Genomic DNA, 21817 nt, shown 5'->3' with positions numbered 1-21817 from the left:
ACTATTGTGTGCACAAAGAGATCGTGATAACAAAATATACAATCTTCTTGGTGACACTGATTCCATTGCTGACTTGTCCAAATGTGTACCTAGAGGCAGCCAAGTGCAGGATTTTATACACATCATGGGCAGTAAAGGGGAAACTGCTGAAATCCATGGCTTGCATTATCATCAGTATAAACAACCTGCTATGACTGTCACTTCAGTTGCTCAACTATCTAATGCTAGGTAGTTCTGTAGCAGTATAGAACTTGAGATGTTTCCTGGAGGTGTCGAGACTTGGGGTCATTTTTGGAAACAGTTCCAGCTATTGGTAGAACAGGATCACACAGTATCCACTATTCATTAACATATGTTTTTGTGTCCCTGCTTAGAAGGGAAGCCAAAGGATTTAGTGGATGGCATTACTGTGGTCTTTGACACATTTCAAGAACTCAAGAGAATCCTCAAAGCACACCATGACAATAAAAATAGAATTATACAAGCTCACCTGGATTATTTGGAATCTATTAAACTTATACACTTTCCGAACCCAGAATCACTTAATTCTACATTTATCAATTGTATTTGCCATGTCCGTGCTTTCTACAGGCTCAGTAAAGACACAAATACTTATATTCTTGTATCAGCACCAGAAATTCTGAGAACTTTTTCTGAGGATACTTGCCAATGCTGTCTTATTCATTGAGGGAAACTTTACTTTCATATGGGGGACATACTTCAATTGATTGAATTTATAGCAATGGAAACTGACACATTATTTGTCTCACAGAAGAATAAAACACTGAGTTAGACTCCTGTGGCTGCAGCACTGCATGTCTGTGCTGATCTGAAACAACCAGTACCCAAGGGCAATAAAAATTGTGGTCCATTTTGTGTCGTTTTCAAAGAATGTAATGAAATTACTGATATCACAGAATGAAAACAGATATTGAAAAGTATTAACAGATGTTTTGTATGAACAAAAGACATAAAGTGTCAGATTGCAGGAAGAAGGGTAGGGGATTTTGTACTAGCTATAAAAACCACATCACAAGTCAGTATGTGTCGACAGTAAGGCACTTGAAATCTCAGCATCACAGAGTATCACTTCTGTTAGTAATACAAATGCAACTAAACCAACCTTCGTATGTCCAGAATAACAGACACCATGTTTATACAATTAAAGTAGGGGCAGCAAGTGATCTCTTCAGTGCAGATGCACATTAGTCTCGAACTCTTATAGAAATTGGTAAAATTCCAGGAGTAATTATGATAATGCACAAAGGGCACTGCATTAGAAGTGTGTGGATATGTTGAGAATTTGGATCTGACAGGAGGTGTGCTAGGGTAGTCCATGCAGTTGTGACAACCACTGTATCTGGATAGCGCAGTGGTCAGCCTAGTACGCAAGAGACCTGGACTTGAATCCTGGTCTGGCACAAATTTTCAACTTTCCCCTTTGATTTAAATCAATGCTCCCTTGAAGCCAGTGCCTGTAATTCTGCCATGTCTTAACCTTCATATTGTTGCAAATAGCTCAGTTGTGAACCGTAGGACCAACAGGACTAAGTAAACTTACTCTTTGTGTGCTGGACAAAAGAAGCCAAGCATCCTTTGCAGCAAAGACTTTAATAAAAAGTTTGAAACTGCCTGCCATTGATAAACAACAACTTAGTGTTTGCATGTTTGAGTCTCATACTAGCTCCTTGCGATGGTGTAGTGTTGTCAGTTTCAGAAGATGACTTACATTGGTGCATGTGAAGCTGACCACTGCTTCACAACACAGCCCACAGTTCCACAAGATATTAAGAATATAGTGTGTGTGTCCACCCACTGCAGTTAGCTGATCCACAGGTAGATTCCAAAGAGGATATGCCCATGGAGGTTTTAATTGATAGTGATCATTACTAGTAGTTTGTCGCTGATGGTCTACCAACTTGATTTCCAAATCCTTTGTTCTATTTCCCAGCAAGCTCAGTTAGATCCTCAATGGGAGCAAATCTGCTGTTTTTGCAAATTTAGCTGTTGTTAACTTTGTACTTCAGGCTCACATACCCACATATGACCAATAGACACCATTCTGGGATTTAGAGACAACTGCCATAACTGTGCAGCATGTTACAATAAAGACTCACAAAGATTCGTCCTCCTCCAAGAATTTCGAGCATCTTATCTTGTGCATGATACTCAAAGAGTCATTTGTCTACTTAAGAAATGAATTATCATCTTATATTCTACTAACAGACTGATGCAGAAAGTAGATCTAGTAGTTACGTAAGAGAGTTCTTAGTAACCACTCCTTAAAGGACACTTACCACTTCCTCATGTCGGACTACATTACAGAGAACCATGTATAGCTCAAGAAAAACCAAGTAACACCATGTTTTACCTTCTGCATCAGGCAGTTAAAAAAGAAAAACTTGGCAGAATAATGTGAGAACAATTTTTGATGCGCTTCCTCACAAGATAAAAGCTCCTTCTCTCAACATCACATTAGAGGTGGAACTATATCTTCTGCCAGAAATACTTTTTGTTTCTTTTTTTTGTAGTTTCAGTTACATCCTGTGCCTATTATTAGCGACATTACACAAGCATTCCTGTAACTTCTCTTGCATGAAGACAGCAGGGACTTGAAAAGATTTTTATGGCAAAGTATATTTTTGAGGTAGTCACAGATACTACCATTTCACTAGACTTCCATCTGGCCTTACATTCAGTCCATTCTTGCACAAAGCAACACTGAAAGAACATGCTTCTAGACATGATACTGCATTTTCCGGCCTCTCACAGATACCAGTCAACAATGTTTTTTATGGATGACTTCATTTTTGGTGCAAATAACAGCAATGAAATTATCATTATGTATTATGGACTAACGACCCTCATGAAATTATTGAACTTTCAATTAGTGAAATGGACCACTACTTCAAATCTGTTACGAGACTTATTGCTAAGTGAAGGGTGAGAGATTACTACAAGGACACAAACCACTTCCTAGAACACCTCAAATCCATTCCCACTCCTCTCCCACCTGAAACCTTTCTTGTCACCATAGATGCTACATCCCTTTACACAAACATCCCACACACCCATAGTCTCTCTGCCCTTGAGCACTACCTCTCCCAACACCCACCTGAAGATCTTCCAAAAACCTCGTTCCTTATCACACTTACCAGCTTCATCCTCACCCATAATTACTTCACTTTTGAAGGCCAGATCTACAAACAAATCAGGGGAACTGCCATGGGAACCAGGATGGCTCCGTCCTATGCCAACCTCTTCATGGGCCGCATGGAGGAGGCTTTCCTGAAGACCCAACAGCTGCTTCCTCTGGCCTGGTATAGGTTTATAGATGACATCTTTGTGGTCTGGACTCATGGTGAAGAAACACTCCTTAATTTCCTCCATAACCTCAACTCCTTTTCGAATCTGAATTTCACCAGGTCCTTCTCCAAAACCCAAGCCACCTTTCTGGATGTTGACCTTCATCTTGTTGACCTTCATCTTGTTGACCTTCATCTTGTTGACCTTCATCTTGTTGACCTTCATCTTGTTGACCTTCATCTTGTTGACCTTCGTCTTGTTGACCTTCGTCTTGTTGACCTTCGTCTTGTTGACCTTCGTCTTGTTGACCTTCATCTTGTTGACCTTCATCTTGTTGACCTTCATCTTGTTGACCTTCATCTTGTTGAAGCTCACATCCACACCTCTGTCCATATCAAACCCACCAACAAACAACAGTACCTTCACTTTGATAGCTGCCATCCATTCCACATCAAACGCTCCCTTCCCTACAGCCTAGGTTTTCGTGGCAAATGTATCTGCTCCAGTGATGAATCCCTCAACAATTACACCAATAACCTGACCAGTGCTTTCCTCTCCCGCAACTATCCTGCAGACCTTGTCCACAAACAGATCTCCCGAGCAATACATTCCTCCCCGTCCAACAACAATATTCCTACCCTCAGACCACACAGAAGCATCCCCCTTGTCACCCAATATTATCCTGGCCTCGAATACATCAATAAATTACTCTGCCAGGGATATGACTTTCTCAAGTCAACCCCTGAAATGAGATCATCCCTTGACAAAATTCTCCCCACGCCACCCAGAGTTGCCTTTCATCGTCCCCCTAACCTCCGTAACATCCTTGTTACACCCTACAATATTCCCAGACTACCTTCTCTACCCAGCGGTTCCTACCCCTGTAACCGACCCCGCTGAAAAACCTGCCCCGGCATCCCCCCACAACCACCTACTCCAGCCCCGCTACTGGTAAAACATACACAATTCAAGGCAGGGCCACATGTGAAACTACACATGTCATTTATCAGCTGACATGCCTGCACTGCACAGCCTTTTACATTGGTATGACAACAACTAAACTGGCTGAGCGCATGAACGGACACAGACGAACTGTCCGCCTAGGAGATGTCCAATACCCAGTAGCGGAGCATGCCCTCCAGCATAATTCTAGGGACCTAGGAACCTGCTACACCGTATGTGCCATTTGGCTTCTCCCACTCAACACCAGTCCCTCTGAACTGCGGAGATGGGAACTTGCACTCCAGCACATCCTTTCATCCCACCATCCCCCTGGACTGAACCTACGTTAAACAACCTCACTCCCATTTACTTTTCAGTCTTCTTCTCTTTCCCTTTCCTCTTTAGCCATTCATGCATCTTTTCATTCTACATTTTTGTACTATACACCTCTTTACTTCTGTATGCATCCTCTTTGGTTTGAAGCTGGCACAGTACCTACAGTAGAATATCTTTGGCTTCCCACTGACATCCATGCCTCCATCCTTGCTACCTTCCCTGTTTTCCTTTCCCTGTTGCTTCATAACCTGGGTTGTGAGTAACTAAATCCACTTTTCCTTCTTCCCTTTCTTTCCCCTCTCTCCTCCCTGATGAAGGAACATTTATTCCGAAAGCTAGGAACTTAAATTTTCGGTTGTTTTTTGTGTTTCTATCAGCTGTACTGAGCTGAGGTAAGTACTGGTCAGCCCCTCTATCTCTTTGTTAGATTACTACAGATGCGTGTTTTAGGCATATAGGTACACAGAAATGGACAGCTTTTATATTAACTTGGATAATATCACAGAAAAATTACCTGATAGACCTACTACCAAAAGGAAATGACTACAGGTGGTAGTTGAATTTTATGAGTCACTAGGACTGTTCTGTCCTGTGCCAATCATGGCAAAACTATTGTTTCAAGAAACATGGTAAAATGGAATTGTCTGAAATGAATTGCTACCCTGTGATCTGACAACGTGATGGAATACCTGCGTGTCCACTTTACCCTCATTGTCTTGCTTTCGTACTCTGTGATGGATATCAATTAGTAAAAAAATCACAATATTCAGATTCATGGCCAGTAAGTTTCCCCTGACCCAGGGTTGTTTGTGACTTTTCCTAACTCTTCCCATTTCCTAAACCTCACCAGTCCCTTTCCTTTACCCCTATTCCTTCTCCTTCAACCCTTATGCCAGGAGGACGAGCCACTGGCTCCTCGTCCTGCCAGGAGGACGAGCCACTGGCTCCTCGTCCTGCCAGGAGGACGAGCCACTGGCTCCTCGTCCTGCCAGGAGGACGAGCCACTGGCTCCTCGTCCTGCCAGGAGGACGAGCCACTGGCTCCTCGTCCTGCCAGGAGGACGAGCCACTGGCTCCTCGTCCTGCCAGGAGGACGAGCCACTGGCTCCTCGTCCTGCCAGGAGGACGAGCCACTGGCTCCTCGTCCTGCCAGGAGGACGAGCCACTGGCTCCTCGTCCTGCCAGGAGGACGAGCCACTTGCTCTGAAAGGTTGCAAATTTGAATACCGTTATATGTGTATTCTCCTGTTGCGGTTTGGTGAGTAGATTTTTTTATCTGTCGAGTTATATAATAACACCTCTTTCATAGCATTTGATACTGGAGTCTGATAAGCATCTCTCCGACACACTCACACTTATTAAACAAACCTATTATGAAATGTACCTATGTTCTTCAGTCTCTCTCTCTCTCTCTCTCTCTCTCTCTCTCTCTCTCTCTCTCTCTCTCTCTCTCTCTCTCTCCCTCTCCCTGTCCCTGTCCCTGTCCCTCTCTCTCTCCCTCTCCCTCTCGCTCCCCCTCTCCAACCCCCCCCCCCCCCCCTCCCCAATTAATTCTATTTTGCAAGGGCTGACGAACAGTGTCCAAGAGCTGATCTAACAAGGATTGTGTAAAGTCTTGTCATTTTTGAGTGAGCTAAATGTCCTAAGGATTTTTCCAATTTGTATGTCTTGCATTTGCATTTCCTGTACCCACTCTTATGTGTCTGTTACACTTTTGATCACTCAATATGGTTACTTTCAGACATTTTACAATTGTGATTGTTTTTATTGATTTAGTGCCAATTGTGTAATTAAGCAATAATGTTTTTCCCTGCCTATTAATGTGCAATAGTTTACATTATTTACAGTAAGAATCAACTACCAAAGCATCAAGCATCAATCTTCAGCAAGTCTTCCTGTATTTTTGTAGAGTTTTCTGGCATTGCAACATTCATATATACAACAGCTTCATGTGCAAACATCCTCACTGAATTCTGTCTACTAAGAACTTCAGAATATAGTGACAGAACTGATTCAGTATTGTGATACTTAGTTGTTCACTAATATCAGCCCAGAACAGTATGGGAAACTTTCTGGAACTCAAGGAACATATCAGTAACTGGGGTATCATTTTCTCCTGCCACATGGCTCTCATGGATGAATACAGCGAGTCTAGTTTTGCAAGACAGCTATTATTGAAATCTGTGATGATTTCTGTAGAGGTGGTTTTTTTTCTTGAAAATATTGTAATCCTTAGATCCAAACACTAAAAAAAAGGTACAACATGTACAGTAAATGCTCTGTAAATTATTTGAAGGAATGGCAGAAGACAGATTGTAGTGTTTGTATATGTGGCATACAGCAGTAACACATCAGACGTTTGTTCACAAACACGGAAAGTCAAGTGATACTAACGTGGTTGCATCTGTTTCACCTACAGAAATCTGCATTTACTTCACAGATGATTTTACAACCCTGTTTGCTGACTAGTGTGTTTTTTACAGTAATTTGTATTCTTAAATAACATTGATCTTTATGCATATTGTTTTGTGGTCATGTGGTTGTAACTGCTGACTGCATCTTTGAAACCTCCTGGTAATGCTTCCTGTCACTTTATGTAATTGATGGGGATACAGTTAGAAAAGTTGTGTTTGACTTCATATAGTCTGAATAAATGTAATGATACTATAATAATTGTACCATGGATTTCATTACTGTGATGTGTCTTTCAGCATTTCTTCAAGTAATTATGGATCACTTTTTCCCACCAGTATTGTAAAATCTTCATGTTGTTCAAAAAGTTATTCAAGTTATTCAGAAAGCGAAGCAAATGCTGTATTATTAAATGATAAAGCACTCCAAGAATGAGGAAAGAAGCTGAACATTATTAAACTGTAAGCATTTAAGAGTGTTGGCTCTATCATTTAGCCCTAAAGAAGTTACAAAGATTAATCAGGTTACTTAAATGAAATCATTCTGCTGTCTATAATAGTGTTTTTGTTTCAGTATTAAAATCACTTGCTGACTTGACATGAGTTCCTAAGAGATTTACGCTAGCTGTAGTAAAACACATCTATGAAACTGGAAATAATTGAACAACCTTTTATTTGCAGACCTGTTCACTCCTTCCAGTCATTTAAAAAATGGTTGAGACAGTGGACTGTGATAGAATACTGACTCACTTTACTAGCCAGAACTTGTTAACTGTTTCTGTCACTTTCATAAAGGATTCTCCACAGAGAAAGCAACACAATATCTCACAAATGTCTCTATAGGGCTAAAGAAGAAAATTTATCCTGTTCATTTACTTCGTCACCTTGCCAAACCCTTGAACTGTGTTGATTGAAAAATCCTGCAAGGCAAACTAAATTCTCATAGCAAGGTTGTAGTCTTGCCGTGTAACAGCAGGGGGTCTCATTGACAAACAATGTTGCATGCAAAAAACCGACCACAGATTGGGGGGGAGGGGGGGGGGGGGCACGTACAACAGATGCAGTCTGAAAATGGCCAGTACACGGCCACTCTAGTTCTTGACCTACATCAATGATCTTCAGTGACTCTAAAGGGCAGTTCATAAACGGTTGTGTTTGCCAATGACACAAGTATACTAATTGGAAGCCCAAATACAAGCTGAAAAGAAACAGCTCGGATGACAGCTGAACACACTGACAGGTGGTTTACAGCTAGCAATCTAAGTTTTAATCTCACAAAGACTCATATTACGTGATTACAGATAAGCAGTATTGGCTATACATTAAATGAAGCACACTGTGTAAAAATCTTATATGTCACATTGAGTAAAAAGTTAAAATGAATTCAACACATACAGGAACAAATCTAGAAACTCATTTCAGTTTGACTTGCTCTTTGAAACTTCTCTCATTTTGTGACTTAAAGACTAAAATGTTGGATTATGTAGCATATTTTCAATTCCTGTTGTCTTATGAAATTATCTTCTGTGGTGGTGTATGTAAAATAAATAAAGTGCTTGTTCAGCAGAAGTGAGCAGTAAGAATATTGTCTAAAGTATATCATTTTGTAGAAGTCTTTTAAGTAACTGGGACTAGTTACATCCTCTTCCCAACGTGTTTACTCCTAGAGGTTTTTATTACTGACAGTAACATCAGTTTCAGCTGAACTGTGATCAACACAGTTACAATAGAAGACAGAAAAATAATTTTCACTTAGGCTTGCAACAAGCTCCTATCTGACATAAAACAAGAAAATGGAGATCTGTACTAGTTTGAAAGAAAATTAAAAATAAACATAATTAGTCATTCTTCCTACAAACCGTCTGAATATCTTTATTCAAGAACTGCAAAGTTTGTTAGCTACATGCAAGTACTGATGTTCATTGTGAAGCTGCATGACATGTACTAATGTACTGTAAATTGGGCTCGGTTGTTACAGATACAGGTAACTATTTTCTTTGAAAAATGCCATTGTAGTCATGTAAACGTTAAGCTATGAATAGGAGACAAATATTACTTAACTTATTTGGTTGTTGCAGATTCTTGTTAATATTTATTTATGTATTAGTCCTTTTTATTTTAATAGCACTGGGTGAAATCGATATTGCATGTGTCAAAGGCAGTGACATTGTGCGCAACCATTTACAAAGGAATTTTTTAAAATTTCTACGTACATTAAACATCCGTTACAATTCAAAGTCTGTAACTGTATTTCACTTGTATATGTAAATGAATAGGAAATTTAAGATTGTGCAGTGAGAACAGATGTCATCCATGCACCTTATGGTCATTTGCAAGTGTAAATGTAGTTGCACTTTACCACTGAAAAAAAATGAAATGAGTGTATGCCGTAGTTGACCGGGAGACCCCGTGCGGGGAAGTTTGGCTGCCAATTGCAAGTCTTATTTCGTGCAGTGCCACATTTGGCTACTTGCGCACCACTGATGAGAATGAGGTCAAGATGAGGACAACATAACACCCAGTCCATGAGTGGAGAAAATCTCCAACCCAGCCAGGAAGAGCATGTTACCACCCAGCTAAGCAGGCGGACATTACCACTGGGTAGTAATGGAGGCACAGTAAATATGATTGTAAAGGTTTTTAAAGCAGGTTTACTTCCTTGAGGGTTTTTATGTTTTCAAGGAGTTTGCTAAAAAGCTTCAAACTCTTGTCAAATATGCCTCCATGGCATTGGAAATTGTTGTTGTGAGTTAGATGAAAGTTTTGGTCCAGTCTGGTAGTGTGTTTGTGGTACATCACAGTTTTTCTTTGTAGTCTTTTATCTTTTCTATTTAATTTTCTTTGTAGAACAGAAGTGCTTCTATAATTTAAATATGTGCCAGAGGAAGTACATTAAATGTTGAGAAAGCAAGTTTGCATTATTCGTTGGTTCTACTTTCATTTGTTATTCTAGTGACCTCCTCCTGCATTCTGTAAATATTAAATGATGCTGGAGAGTTTCTCCATAATATTACACAATAATTTCATGGGAGACTTAATGTAGGCACAGTAAGCACTCAAAATTGTTGTGGCACAAAGTTTCAGTGCTCTTAAGACATAAGTTTACTTAGCTTGCTATTAACATACTTAGTATGTTTAACCTGAATTAGATCACCTTTCGCTCATACATTTTGGAATTTTGTTTCTGAGCTAGATACTTCTATGTTTCATAGTGCACCAGCAAGTATGAATAACATCTTTGAAACAGTAGAAAACGGCCTTTTAACCTGATACTTAGATAATTTAAAATAAAAAGTTGAGATACTCAGGGAGATACTCAGGGAGAATGTGTGTCTCCTTGTATAATAGTGTATAATGTTTCTCCAAGAACCCTCATCCAAGCCAGTTACAATATCTGCATCTAATTTTCTTTCCTGGCTTTGTCACCACCGTCCATACCTTTTTGAACATTGTGTAAGAAACAAGAAAATAAGGCCAAAGTACTAATATTAGCAGATGTAACTACTGTTTCCTCATACGTGACTCATTTTCGTGCCTTACTGCTCATTTATTTAACAACTGGAATTGTAAAACTCAATGAAAGGATAACATTCTGTGAGTCAGACTGGGGTATGTCTGAAGTTTGAATGTGGTAGGGAAGTGACAGAATCTGAATAGGGAAGTACAAAGGCTCAGCATAAATACTATGAGGTCCAGAGAATGAGTTTCTGTGTTCAGTTTAGAGGTAGGGTGTTCTTGTCATTCTCTGCAGCAAACCAGCAAAAAATAGTTCCGATGTACATGCTGATGGTACAAGCAGAAGATAAAGATGTAGAGAAAGTATGTGAAGCTATTGAACCAGTAATTCAGTATGTAAAGGGAGATGATAATCTAATAATCATGGATCATTGGAATGCGGTAGTAGGAGAAGGAACAGAAAACTGATTTACGGGAGAATAGGGCTGCAGTAATAGGAACGCGAGAGGAGAAAAATTAATGATATAAGCAATAGATTTCACCGAGTAGTAGTGAATACACTATTCTAAAATCACAAGAAGACGAGGTGTACTTGGAAAAGACCCAGAGACACAGGAATAGTCCATCTGGATTATATTGTGGTCAGACATATTCCAAAATCAAATATTGGATACTCTGGAGCAGATACAGGCTCTGGTCATAATTTAGTAATGATGAAGAGTAGGCTAAGCTTAAGAGATTCGTCCAGGTGGAGCAGAATGGAAAAAATAAGGGATAATGTAGCATTGAGGACTTATAAGAGGTGTTTGACACACTCTAAGGCTGTTGATATTGTGATAAGGAGTACCACAGTAGGTACTTCAGTCGATGAAGAATGGACATCTCTAATGATGGCAATCAGAGGTGTCGGACAGGCAAATGTAGCTACAAGGAAGGAATGTATATATGATGAAGAAACCTTGGGTAACAGAAGAAATACTTTAGTTGGTCAGTGGAAGAAGGAAGTACAAAATGTCCTGGGAAAGACAGGAATACAATAATATGAGTCACTTAGGTATGAAATACAGTACATAGTATGTTCAGGAAGCCACGATAAATTGGTTATAGGAAAAATGCAAAGAAATTGAATAAAAACTCATCATCAGGACTGATTCAGCATATAGCAAAATATATTACTGCTTTTAATTGTAATAAAAGTTATTTTGAAACGTTCAGAGTGGAATGGAAATTACACTGTTAAATGCAGAGGAGAGCGCAGGTAGGAGGAAACGGTACATTGAAGGCCTCTTCGAGAGGGTGGAATTGTCTAATGACATGACTGAAGAAGAAATGGTAGTCATTGTTTAAGATTTAGGGGATCCAGTATTAGAGCCAAAGTATAAAAGAGCTTTAGAAGACTTGTAGTCAAGTAAGGAAGAAGGGATAGATGACATCCAGTGATAAAGTACAAACATTCAGGAAGTGGCAACCAAATGACAGTTGAAGTTACTGGGTGGAATCTGTGAGACTACAGACATATTGGGTACTTTTGGAACAATATCATTAACATAACCCTGAAGATAGCAAGGGCAGATAAGTGTGAGAACAGCTTATATGTCACAGAGGCAGTTCTGATGCCTTTGGTAATGGAAGAGAGCCTTAAGAAAACTGAGTTGTGTTTCTTAGGATTTGTTGATCTAGAAAACGAGTTCGGCTGTGTGCAATGGTTAAAGATGTTAGAACTTCTGAAAAAATGAGTAAACTTTAGGGACAGACAGATAAGGGACAGACAGATAGTAAACGTAGCACAAATACCAAGATGTAGCAATAAGAATGGAAGATCAAGAACAAAGTGCTCAGATTAAAAAGCGTGTAAGACAAGGTTGAATTCCTTTCCCCTTACTATACATAGAAGAAACAATGATGGGATAAAAGAAAGGCATAGGAATGGGATTAAAATGTTGTGGTGACAGGATATCAATGCTAGCATTTGCTGATTATGTTGTTATCCCACGGAACTCAGCAGTGTATGTTAGTGGAATATGGACTATGGGGAAATCATAAAAGAAGATAACTGAAGTGTTTGAGATGTGATGCTACAGAAGGTTGCTGAAAATTAGGTGGATTGTTAAAACAAGGAATGAAAAGATTCTTCCCGGAATCAGCGAAGAGAGGAACACATGGAAAACATCGGTATGATAGGACGTGTGTTAAGGCATCAAGGAGTAACTGTCATGGTACTAGAGGAACAGTAGAATGTAAAAACTGCAGGAGAAGACAGAAATTGAAGTCCATCCATCCATTATGGTGCCCAATTTCCAGTATGATACCTTTACAATTTTTGCACAGCACTGTACCTATATAGGGTACTATTATGACCTTGTCTCTCCCAAAGACATTTTGAAGTTACTGCCAGCTCTCCTCTGGGAGGAATTACACTTATCTGCTCTGTCTACATCTAGGGTATATTGCATGACCAAATACTATATTACTGTTCAAAGTGCTTTTGTATCATGTAACTAAGATTTAACCTGGAAACTAGCTGAGTATTTAACTGCGTAGATGCAGGAAACTGCCTAAAAACCACATCCGAGCTGGTTAGTATACCAGGCCCTGACGTTCATCCATGAGGTGGATTCAGCAGGGGGGGGGGGGGGGGGGGCTGGTGCACCTCCTCACGTCCTGGAAGAGGACGCTTTCATGCACTCAGCTGTCTGCACAGATATGGAGTTGGGAATGCACCCAACAAATAATTGAGATGTAGCTTGTAAGTGGTAATCAGAAATGAAGAGACTTGCACAGGAGAGGAATTTGTGGCAGGCTGCGTGAAACCAGTCGGAGAGCTTATGACCCAGAAAAGTAAAAATATGTTCATTTGTTTTGAAGAACATACTGTGAACAGAAGAACAGTAAATAATTAAATTATTGCCTTCTTCTGACAACTCCATTTCAAATAGCTTTCTGTATGAAATAATTTAGAGGCTTTTGTGTAATTTTGTATAGTTTTATTTTATGGATTTTATGTTTTTTACTTATTTTTACTTGTAGATTGGATTTTCTGCCTGTGATGCTGTGACTAGCTTAAAACTAGTGGATGCTGGTGTTCCCAAGGAGAAGCTGGCACTAATAGCCATACCACTTGTTCCACTGCAGATAATTTTGCCATTGGTGTTAAGCAAGTATACTGTTGGACCACGTCCAATGGATGTTTACCTGACTGCAATTCCCTATCGGTGAGTGGAAGAAGTATATTTGTTATATAGTTTGAATTATTTTACTTCTGTTGAAGAGTTAGATGATTGAACATTCTGGATAATGGAAAACCAAGGCTGCATCAAGACTTGAACCCAGACACCTGCCATTTGTACATCTGATTGAATTGCCTATAATATATTTGGAAGGAATACACGTGACATGAAAAATATAAATCTTGTAAAACTTATATTTATCTTAAGGAAGTGTCAACTTTAAAGACAAGTAATGTTGAAACCATTGAATTTTTTATAAAGGGAAGAATGTTTTGAGTGCCTTGAATTTAACAGGCAAGCAGCGCACTAAATGGTTTTGTTAAAGAAGATTATCTTAATGTCCAAGACTCCATTATTGTAGCCCAAAAGCTGCGGAATAAGACTTTTGTTAGTACTGGATCACAGGGAATGTAAGAAACTGACATAACATTGTTACAGTGCAATACATTTTGTTGTGCCAAAAAGTCATCAGTGCACAACTCTTTTTCTTTACAAGTCTCATTAAACAAATTTTAAGGAATGCATGTATTACTAAGAATTCGTTTGGTACGTTAACAAATAGTCTACTATCCATTTTAGTTGATGATTAATGTGTGGTTTGGATCAAGTATTCTTAGGCTTTTTACTCATCAGATGCAACTAAGATATCCAACATTTGATAATTGCCTCCATTGTCTTCTTAAACTCCAAAGAAATAATTTCTAACACATTTTTAACAGTGTCTTCTTTGTATTCATAAATTAGTAAATGCAAATAGCTTTGTAGACGAGATTTAAAGGGTATTCGGCAGAGGTATACTGACAGTGGCATCTGGTTGCTGTTCTTAAAGTGTAGCTATTCCCGATATTATACATTAGCACTGTCATTAGTGGAACTTTACAATATCATGATGGCCATAAGCTGCATACGGTTTCAGGATGTGGAGAGAAACAGAAGGATAATAGAAGAGTTAAAAAAAAAGTAAGACATTATTTGAATAAAGATGGAACCGCAGCTCAGAAGCAACTGGAACTGTAGATTTGAAAGTATATGTGTGAAATTTCAGTTTCTACTTTATTACTGTGTACCCCATGGGTTTCTGAAATTCACAGTTTGATGAATATTGACTAAAATTTGATTGCTTTGTGTTTCTGTAAACAGGTTTGTTTCACATTGCCTTATTTGTGGCTATAGAGGAAACTTATGCACAAAATTTATACATGAGAAGCAGCTGGGCATATAATTTGGGTAGGCAGGAGCATTGCCTAACAGCACACTCAAACTAAATTATGTTTTGGAATAACAAATGACAGTAGCAATACATGAATGATCAGTCATCTCGTGCTATGTTCCAAAAGTTAGACATCCCTGGTGTCTAGATAGCCTTCTATATAAGCCGAAAAAAACGGAGAAAGAGTATGTTACTAGATGATAGTAGGGTACAGGATCAATTATCTTTCAAGATACTACAGTGAACTAAAGTGTTGATTGGTTATGAATGTATTGTATATGACTGTAAGACCATAATAGATGAAGATTTTGGTTGCAGCCCATCATAAGAGAATTAAGTTGACTATAAGAGCATTTATCACCAGTTCATACACAACCTTTGCTTCAAGGCTGGCAAGCCACCATTTCACATCAGATGACAACTTTCCATGATGCTACTAGCCTACAACATATATTCCATACACTAATACATAAATACCATTCCATTTCTTGCCCAACCATGCAGTGACTTTTCAATAATTGTGTGCAAGCAATGAGTTTCTTAGGAAGTGACACAAAGGGTTGTCTTTTGAAGACTGTTGTGGTGACTATTAAACAATGAAAAGTCCAGGATGCAGTTACAACAATAAGGAAATGATAGGTTGTTACACATCACATAGAAGATGCACAGAGATGCAGACAGGTACAAATAGAAATGATACAAGAAATATTCAGCATTTAGACCAAGTCCTTCGTCAGACGTAAACACACACACACACACACACACACACACACACACACACACACACACACAGTCATCCATGAGTGCTAAGGCTCAAGCCTTGCACTAAGATATGGCAATGGCCATTTGTGTGCGAGTTGTCTGAATGTGTTATTTTCTTTTTCATTGTATCTGTCTGCAACCCACTGCCTCCCCAATGTGCTGAGTAGCAATCTATCCTTTCCATATTGCTGGTAAGATGAATATTAATATTTTACACTAAGGTTACAGTAAAGAACTACCTCAGCTTCTAAAGATGCCCATAATTGCAGGGAGGAGGAGGGATAGTATAGTGGGAGTGGCGGACAGTCAAGTGTTGCAGTTTCGACGGAGGGCAGGAGAGAAGGTATAGGACATAGTTCTGTCACATATGGATATTTATTGCAGCTTGATGTCCCATCCCTTTGTGGCACCTGTCATACACCCAGTTTTAATGGAGTACATTTATATATTGACAAGAGGGCAAAATTAAATTCAACCAGGCAGGCACCTCCCCTTTATGATACCCATTGATGAGGCAATTTGGTACTCTTTTTTTGTGTATTGTCTGAACTCCAGCCTAGGCTTTTAAGTTTGGTGTGTTGCATAGTATTTGACTTATCCATTTTAAATTAGTGATCAGCCACTCAGACTTTCTGCTAAAATGTTTTAGATTTTTCTCTGTTGATTTCTGTTCTCGTATTATCCCTCCTTTTCATGCTTGGCACAGTAAAGTTTTTTTACTGTTAGGGTGATTATGTGTCTGTAAGTGTGTGACTGTTCGTTTAAATTTTGAGTTTTGTGGAAATTTTTAACTTTTGAAGTTTTAACCATACTTTTCTTCATATTTTTTGAATAGTAAGGTTGCTAAAGACCCTGGTATCAAGAGCCCTAACCTATCATCATTCCCTTAATCAAAGATATAGTATGGCCATTTTGAATGACTCCATCTCATGAGAAACATTTAAAAAATGACTGAGGGTAATTGTTTACTGAGAAGGAAATAACATTTTAAGCATATATAGTCACTTATTCTTAAAAATAGTACATCATCTTCATGAGGACTTCAGTGATTACAGAATATACTTTAATGCTACGTTTGAAACAAGTTTTGTCTCTGTGGCAGAGGAACCTATATAATGCTCACTGGTACTGTAGTGGTCCCATTGTCGGAGATTCAGACAACAGTGAATGGAAATTGTTTTAACAACAATAATAACTTGTATGTAGGTTTTAGATGAAGTAAAATGCTTCAGCGTTATGCCTAACATTAGTTCTTCAATTAATTGTATTACTAAATAAGCAAACTATACAGGTTATTTTGTAGTATACAGTGCACCCTGTCCTGCTGTGTTGTGTGACAGTATAACAAAGAAAAAGGTAGTGTATGAACCTAGGTGCTAGGAGGTTAATTTTGTGAGGCATCTTTGCTACTGTTTATTACTCCCGTGACAAGTATTTTGCACACACCACAAGTACATAATTGATAGTTTTTTGTTGAAAGATTTTATTGCAGGTACATTATTTGTGGCAAGTAAAACTGTTATTGCCTTGCCAGCCCTTTTATGGAAGATTTTATCACTGTTCCTTTGTGTACTTCTGAACTACTTACTCGTTTGTTTGTAATGAATGTTGGTATTATATTTGTCATTAAATTCAAGATTTTAAATATCTGTAACAGGTTTGTTGATACACTGACTAACAGGTCAGGAAAGAAATGATATTACAGAATTTGAATGTACAGCAACAGGGTGATTGGCATTATTATTCATAGGTTTCTGACATCTAGGCTGCTGTTTCTTAATTCTAGGACTATGCCATCCTTCTGTGTTGTTAAAACTACCATAGACAGGGCTACTTTTAATCAAGATAATTTTTCTTGCACATTAATTTGTATGATACTACCATAGACAGGGCTACTTTTAATCAAGATAATTTTTCTTGCACATTAATTTGTATGATACAGATTTAGCCCTGCTACTTCTATTTTTGTTGTAAGTTTTGCTAATATGTGTTCAGTGAAATGAAATGTTCAGCTGATAATGTGAACAACAAACAAATAAAAAATAAATATAATTCCTTGTTGTAGTTATGGACTGTGGGACTGTGGCTAATCAATGAATTGTAAAAATGATATTACAACAGCTGTGATTTCTATAGCTTTTTAGATGGGCTGTCATTTTCAGTGAGATAATTCACAAACATTTAGAAAACACTCACTCATTTTTACCTGATTAACACTATTTGCAGATATTTTGGGTACACACATTCAGTCTGAAGAGGGGGGGGGGGGGGGGGGGGAGGGAGGGCTAATAGGGTGGCAAGAAGAAAAAGATATTTGGTTTCAGTTTTACAGCTATCATCAAATACACAATGGTAGAAAAGTAAATACAAAGGTTGGAACTTAAATAGTGGCAACTATTTATTCACACCCGATACAAAAGAGTTACATGTTTGCACCTGTGACTGTCCTTCAAAGTAGTCACCAGTATTGTGTAGAACCCATTGCCAGCAATGTGGAAGGTGTAGTATACCATTAGCAGACCCTGTTCTGTTGATGGTGTGAACGGACTGGTCTACTGCCTGTCGACTCTCAGGGAACAGTTCTGAAATGAATGCCACGAAGTGGTTCCTTCATATTCAGAATCAAATCAAAGTCACAAGAACTTAAGTCCGGAGAGTATGGTGGATGGTACAGTACTACCCAGTTCCATCGACCAAACAAAGCAGCCACAACTTGTGCTGTATGCACCCACACATTGTCGTGCAAAATGGTGGGTGGGTTGCCCAGAAAGTGTCGCCACTTCTTCCACAAAGCTGGTCGCAGGTGATGCTCCAAACACGAACAGTAATACTGTGCATTGATGATCTGCCGTGGAGGAATGTAATGCGTTAGGCTGACACTATCACAGCTGTACGTGAGAATCACCATAACTTTCACCATACTGGGGCTCTGATGTACTTTTGACTTTTCCAGTGACCCATCATGACACCATTCGTTGGATTGGCTTTACAGATTTGGATCATACGATGGGGCCCATGTCTCATCCAGTGTTACAATACGGTGTAAGAAAGTCTCTCCTTCACACTCATAGAGCTCCAAGTGCATCTGAGCAGCATCATAATACATCCATTTCTCCATTTCCATCAAGTTATGCAAAACCTGTCGTGATGCAATTTTTTGCATGACCAGGCGTTCCTTCAGGATGTGAAGCACAGTTGTGTGCGCTAATCTGGTTTCTTGGGCAAGCTCACGAATCATATGGCGTCAATCACTGTCCACTAATGCGGCAACAGCATGCACTTTTTCTTCAGAGGTGCTAGGAAGACCTGCCTGATGCATGTCTGCCACAGTTTGTCAACCATCATTGAAGGCTTTTACCCAACGTGCCACTGTTCTGTACGGCAGTGCCGATTCCCCTCACACCTGTTGAAGACCTTTATGACACTGTCATGCTGTACAACCTCTGGCACATTCAGTCTTGATCCAGCTGTGTTTTTCCTGTTTCAAAAACATAGTAACACCATTACATCAGACTGCTTGCTCACTAGTGACTTTCCCTCGATTGTGCACACGCTGGTGACGTGGGACGGGCAAGTCCATTTTTTCGGAGGCAAGGTAGGTATGTCAACAATGAGTGCTATCAGTGACAATAGTAGATTCTATTGCATAGTGTCTCTAAAGCAGTGTTGCCACTGTTTGAGTTCCAACCTAAGTATTTCAGAACTTGAACCTATTACATAGAAGCATAAAAAATAATATTATTTTATAAGGCAGAGACACATTGGACACTTGGATGTTAACTAAGCTGATGAACAGTACGTGTCACTTGAATAATGGGTAACCATTGCAAATCTTGCTGCTGGTGGAGAGAATGGTGACAGGCCTTAAGAAGCAAATATTTACTGAGAGTAATGAAAATGAGAAATTGGTATAAAGAGTTGATGTCATGGCTAATAGAATGAGGACAGAGGCTTATGATAAGAACAAAATGTTGACTATGCATCCCCGCAATATATTCTGGTATAGCAAGCCTTTAAAATTTCAAAGTAGGTGCTATGTTACTGCCCCTTCCAACAGCCATTATGCATTATTTAAGCAGTGCGTACATTATTAGTCCATTATACCTCATGAGGTAATAAGCTTCTATGTAATGCATTCAAGTTAATGTTTCATTAATTCTGAAATATCTTTATTTTTATTGTCTTCTTGTGACTGATGGCCATTAAGCCTAAATTGATTATATGTTCAAATAAAATAATGTGACTGTGACTCAATTGTTAACAACATTCTTGAATATCCCGTAGAATCCTAGGTTGTGGCTAGGTTGGAAAATGGAGTTACCAGTTTTGTGGTACCTTCCTAAGGTTGTTATTTACAGTTTTTTCAAAACTGTACCACAGTCCGAGGGGAGCTGAGGTGGGACATGAGAGGTTGGCTTTAATTCCTCACTAGAAACATAACTTCTGCCTACTCTTCTCTTATTCACTACTCAGAATCTATTGTCAAATTGCCATCCTGCATTCCTGACAATGACGTCCAACATTATTCCACAGTCTGTACAGTTTGTATACTTTTGCTTCAGTATTAATACCATAAGGGGGGGGGGGGGGGGTGAGCTGCAGACAAGGGAAGCAAACTTTGCCTGTCACATAAATTGCTATGAAATAACAGTGCAGAGGGGACTCACCCTGCATCAAAAATTATTGTGGATAATGAGCTTTTTCCAAGGAGTCGGAGGTTACATCACTTACAAATGGTGGTCATTAAACTCATATTGCACACACTGTTGTTTGATAGGTAAATTTGACAGTGGGTAGGTTACGAAACACTAGCAGCATGAAGTCTTCAGGCTTGTAATAATTCAGAAATAGGAAGCTGATTTAAAACAAAACAAACAAAAAAATGTTACAAATCTGGTTGTATAAATGCTATCGTACAAAAGGTAAAGTTTTTCTCAATCTAAGTGTCAGTTTGAGCAAAGCAATGATTTGCTTTTCTCAATCTAAGTGTCAGTTTGAGCAAAGCAATGATTTGCTTTGCATGATTCTGGTGAAGGCAGTATCCTTTGGTGTTCTTCTGATCTCTGAACTGACTTATCCAGCCAGTTATAAGGAGCCATTTTTATGTGAATTTTGAACCACTGGAAGCTACGTTTACCACACAGTAAAGTCACTTTTTAAAACTTGAGTATCTGATTTACTACACACAGACTGTTAACAAAGGTCCAGTCATACAGAGTAGATTCCCAAATATGTGAGGGGCTGAAAGACTTCATGAGTAATGGTACACAGTATGTTATCCAAGTTGGTGAGTGTTCGTCAGAGATAAGGGTATCATCAGGTGTGCCCAGGGAAGTACAATAGTCACTCTTGTTCTTTATACACACAAATGATGTGATGGGTATGGTTAACATAAATCTCTAACTGTTCACTGATGACACTGTAGTGTACGAGAAAGTTTTGTTGTTAAGTGACTCTAGAAGAATACAGGAGGAGTTGACAGAATTTCTCTTTGGTCTGATGAATGGGAGCTTGACCTAAATGTACAAAAATGTAAGCTGTGCACATGAGTAGGAAAAACATTACAGTAATATTTGAGTGCAGTGCTTCTTCACACAGTCACTTAGATTATGTATCTAGATGTAACATTGCAAAGCAATATGAAATGGAATGAGCACATAATAATGGCAGTGGGGAAGGTGCAAAATTGCTTCACTTTCTTGGGAGAATTTTAGGAAAATCTAGCTCATCTACAGCCAACTGCCTTGCTGAAGTCCTAACACAGGTTGCTGTCAGACTGCCACAGTTATGCGCTGTTGAGTTTGGCCAGCACTTGAGTGGGTGACCATCTGTGTCTGCCAAGTGCTGCTGGCAAGAGGGGAGCACTCAATTCTTGGTCACAAAAACTGATAATAGCGAAGAGAGCAGTGTGCTGATCATTTCCCCTTCCATGTCTGCATCCAATGAGGCATGTCAGCTGAGGATGACACAGCTGTTGGTCAGTACCGTTGGGCCTTCAAGATCTGTTGAGCCTGAGTTAGTTAATTAGATCATCTTGAACACTTTAGAGATGAGCGACATAGCTCCTACGTAGGTCCAACAGTACTCAACAAAGACGATCAACGTAGCTCCTACGTCGACCGATTATCGGCGATGTTAGCGACTCCCAGTGCATTACTTTCATATTCT

The 21817-nt window shown here is 39.2% G+C and overlaps 1 protein-coding gene across 2 annotated transcripts in view; it reads left to right on the top strand.

Annotated features, from left to right (window-relative positions):
- The window catches only part of LOC126355901 (acetyl-coenzyme A transporter 1), an 82898-nt gene that overhangs the window by 30544 nt on the left and 30537 nt on the right, over positions 1-21817 (top strand). For both annotated transcript variants that reach the window (XM_050006411.1, XM_050006410.1), the window contains exon 6: positions 13478-13662. In XM_050006411.1, the coding sequence (XP_049862368.1) occupies positions 13478-13662 (185 nt within the window). The remainder of the gene's footprint in view (positions 1-13477; positions 13663-21817) is intronic.

The sequence above is a fragment of the Schistocerca gregaria genome, chromosome 3 (assembly GCF_023897955.1).
Source record: "Schistocerca gregaria isolate iqSchGreg1 chromosome 3, iqSchGreg1.2, whole genome shotgun sequence".
Lineage (NCBI taxonomy): Eukaryota > Metazoa > Arthropoda > Insecta > Orthoptera > Acrididae > Schistocerca > Schistocerca gregaria.
The sequence above is the reverse complement of the archived record's forward strand: the minus strand, read 5'-3'. Positions and strand labels throughout refer to the sequence as shown.